Source organism: Quercus suber, unplaced genomic scaffold (genome assembly GCF_002906115.3).
Source record: "Quercus suber isolate HL8 unplaced genomic scaffold, Cork oak 2.0 scaffold_668, whole genome shotgun sequence".
Classification (NCBI taxonomy): Eukaryota; Viridiplantae; Streptophyta; class Magnoliopsida; order Fagales; family Fagaceae; genus Quercus; species Quercus suber.
In genome coordinates this window covers 44,197-48,428 of record NW_027070109.1, presented here as the reverse complement: position 1 = coordinate 48,428, position 4,232 = coordinate 44,197, and the positions used below count along the sequence as shown (strand labels likewise).

Sequence of the window (4,232 nt, the reverse complement as noted above, 5' to 3'; positions counted from 1 at the left end):
CATATCACACAACGATTTCAAAATATGAAACCTTGTGAAAAGAAATTTAAAACATTATGTATTTGCTTGTGTTTTTTTTTTTTTTTTTTGTGATGTTAATATATTCATCAGTATTTGAATATTTTCGTACATAAACAGAGTTACAAACTAGTAATTTATATAATTTTTAAATACAAGGTTAGTGAATTTAATTTTTATAAATTCATAGCAAAAATTGTTTTATCTAATTAACATAAAAATATAATTTCAACTTATATTAAGCTATTAACTATTAGCATAGATTTGTGAATAGGAAAAAAATTTAGTCATGGTTTTACTATATATGGGAAATGAACTTAATCAAGTAATTCATGAATAAGTTCTAGCTTATTCAACAATAAAATGGATCAAATTTGAACATATAATCTTGTTTGATGATAAACTCGAGGTTGTCTCATATTTGAAATGAAATGAAATGAAAGATTCAAAAATTTTAATACTTGATCTACTCAACTTTACTTTACTTATTTGTGGCCTGAAGTACAGTACATGATATTATATGTTTTTATGCACTCGATATTTCAAGAAAAATTTAATGCCTTATCATCAGCATATAAAAGAATGAGAAAATCAATTTACAGAGAAAAAAATTGGACAATTAATTTCAGACCTGTAGATGTGGCAGATTAGCTCCAAATAAAAACTAGTAAAAATTTATAAATCCAACTATTATATATATATATATATATATATATGTTGTGGAATTTTATATGTACGTAGCATTGCTCATAAAAAAAAAAATATAGGACCTGGGGTCATGTGCGGCGTGAAAGGGGACACTAAAAAATACACATGATACCACGTCTCTGCCACATGATTGGCCATTGATTGAAGTGCAACTGTACAAGATCCAATTCAGTTCACTATGAATAAACACAATCCTATAGCCAAGACACATCAACTCTCTGCTACATGCATGATTCATGGCCACCATTGCAAATACAATAGCAGCTAGTCCACTATAAATGAACAAAGTCCTGATGGGTTAAACACCTGCACTACTGAAACACGCATTTATAGTGCCACCAAAATTGTCTTCCTCTCTACTCCATGGGCATGGCCAACCCGATCTCTCTCCCTCTATATGAAAAAATCCCACGCAAAAACACTTTACAAAGAGCCTTTGATAGCTTAATCTTTCTCCTTCTCCTTTCTCTCCTTATTTATCGTCTCCTCTACCTCAACAATCATGGTCTCACTTGGCTCCTTGCTTTTCTATGCGAGTCATGGTTCACCTTCACTTGGGTTCTAATCATCAGCTCCAAATGGAATCCCGTAATAAACAAAACGTACCCAGACCGCCTCTTGCAACAGTAAGATATAACATATTGTGCCAATGATAAATGACTTTTAGTTGCCACTATAATTCATCTATGGGTTATTTCATAAGGGAAAAATATAAACACCAAGAAAAAGTAATTTTTTCAAGTTTGAAAATGCGACTTGAAAGTCACCATTTCAGAGTATTTGATCAGCGTACAATAAACACGACCTATTTATCATGAATAGTGAAACAGTTACTAATGTACACCATCTTCACACACTGTTACTATTATATAAATCATGCATATAATTCTGGATACGATGTCTACGAGTGTAAAAAGATTTTCATTTCACTATATTCTTTACTAGGTTATAGGTGCGTAATATGATTTATTGATCCAATTTTCTTTACGTTGTTCATAACTTTGAATTCCAATTATCTTGATAAAGGGTACCTGAGCTTCCATCAGTGGACATGTTTGTGACAACTGCAGACCCTGTGCTAGAACCACCAATTATCACAGTAAACACTGTGCTCTCTTTGTTGGCAATTGATTATCCATCTCACAAGCTAGCTTGCTACGTATCGGATGACGGTTGTTCTTCAATCACTTACTACTCTCTTGTGGAAGCCTCAAAGTTTGCAAAGCTTTGGGTTCCATTTTGTAAGAAGTACAATATTCAAGTTAGAGCCCCCTTTAGATACTTTTCCACTAACCCCCAAACGCTTGGTGGTAGTTCAAGTGATTTTCAACAGGAATGGAAAAGAATGAAGGTAACCCAAAGCTTAGGTTAGGTGTGAAATTAATTTTCTATCTAAAATCACAAAAGTTCGTTGTTTTTATTTATTTATTATTATTTTTTTTTTTTGAAGTTGGTGTGTGTGTGTATATATATATATATATTTTAATTATAGAATGCTTTTGTTTGATATACTATCAATAGGAAAGCGATGAGATCGATGCCTGCCTTTAATTTAATTATGTTCAAATTTGTTTGTCTTCATCAATGGTAGGATGAATACGAACGACTTAGCTGCAAAATTGAGGATGCTGTCCACAAGTCCGTGCCATGTGATCTTAGTGGTGACTTTGGAGAATTCTCTAATGCAGAACGCAAAAACCATCCAGCTATTATCAAGGTGATTCCCCCCCAAAAAAAAAAAAAAAAAAAAAAAAAAAAAAAAAAAAAAAAAAAACAATTGTAGAGTGGCTGCTGGCCTCTCTTTTTAATCATTTCACAAAATCTGTCTATGTCACATTCATTAACTTTTTTTTCATATTATAATTAGTGCAACATCATTTTTATTTCATTTAGTTGCTAAGAGTTTTACTATGTATTAAGTACAACTTATTGCAGTTGATTGTTGTAAAATTTTTTATTAAATTTGTGGTCCATAGACTTATTGTTTGGGATGACCTTTTAGCTTAAATAGTTGACCAATGATTTCTAAATGCAGACGACTTGTGACTTGTGACTAGTGACTTGCTATTTCTATGATTTGTGAGAATTTATGGCCCGTTTGATAAAAATGGTTAAATATTATTGTTCAGTTTTCAGTATTATGAAAATATGTGTTTGAGTGTTATAGAAATACACGTCAGAAGTGTTATTATTGTTTAAATACTAAAAACTAGTGTTTAAAAGCTACTACCAAACAAGCCTTAATTTTCTACTTTTATCCTAAGCTAGCCTTTCTGCCTTAGAAGACCTAAGTTTTGCCCTTTTCCAAACTATATATAAACGCTCATTTATATAATCTTACTGTAGGTAATATGGGAGAACAAGATAGGTCTTCTAGATGAATTGCCACATTTGGTCTATATATCAAGGGAGAAGCAGCCAAAGCATCCACATCATTATAAAGCAGGAGCAATGAATGTTCTAGTAAGATATTTTTTGTGGAAAATAAAATTCATAGAAATTTTATCTTTTATAAAACATCCTAAAACTCCTTATCAATGTATTCTAATTGATCATCACCACTTTCTTTTTAAACCGTTTGTACCATATATAGGCCAGGGTCTCTGNCCAACCCCCCCCCCCCCCCCCCCCCCCCCCCAAAAAAAACAAAAAAAAAAAGAAAAAGTACCCTACGTATGTTAATTTGCCGTTTTGCTTGATCTGTACCACATCTGTTTTCTGTGCTATCATGAACAACAAATATGCTATCTTCCATCAGTTAACTTAGCCAACTAGTTTATGTAGTTAATTGTTGTTCAAAAAGTACTTTTTGGTGCTAAGTTTTAGGACCAGTTTCATTTTATTTCTCCCAAGACTATATGTATCTAGTATTGGTTGTTTAGAAATGTGTCCATATTACCATGCTCACTACTCATTTTACTCTAAAAAAATGTTGACAATTTTAAGGAATTGCAGACATGTTGCCGACCTTCATTTCTTTTTAGTTCTCATTAAAACTAATTTTGTCATTTTTTGTTCAACGTTGCAGTGTAACTTTATCATACACTCACCGAAAAATGCTGAGTTGTTTTAATAGATTGTTGACATGTTGCTCCATGGTAATAAAATAAAATAAAGAATTTCTAACCCGCTTATAACAGACACGTTAGCGTGGCATGAAATGGACAAATCACATTTGTTTATTTAAAAAATAAAAACAAAAAATGCAGCAAGTTTAAGAAAATGATAGCAATCAGACAAAATCAAGAAAAATTTAGGCACAAACAATTTGAGTAACAAAAGGGGATTTGGAACTAGGAAAGAGATTGATGAAGGAAAGAAGACAACAAGCGGAGAGAGATTGACAGCAACATCAAGAGAACCCCACACCACACCTCATAAGTCATAACAGATATTGGAATATACTATCATATATACTAACTAACAATATGCGACAATCATATTCCATGCGCATAATGTTGATTTTTTATATTAAATATTAAATAATTGTATTAATCTGATTACAG

The 4,232-nt window shown here is 31.9% G+C and overlaps 1 protein-coding gene across 1 annotated transcript; it reads left to right on the top strand.

The window, feature by feature from the left end:
* Nucleotides 1–1,012: 1,012 nt before the first annotated feature.
* Nucleotides 1,013–3,799, top strand: LOC112026574 (cellulose synthase-like protein B4). The gene is made up of 5 exons (XM_065765963.1): nt 1,013–1,352; nt 1,753–2,077; nt 2,318–2,443; nt 3,073–3,189; nt 3,755–3,799. The coding sequence occupies exons 1-5, from the start codon at nt 1,090–1,092 to the stop codon at nt 3,797–3,799; spliced, it is 876 nt and encodes a 291-aa protein (XP_065622035.1). The 5' UTR covers nt 1,013–1,089.
* The last annotated feature ends 433 nt before the right edge of the window (nt 3,800–4,232 follow it).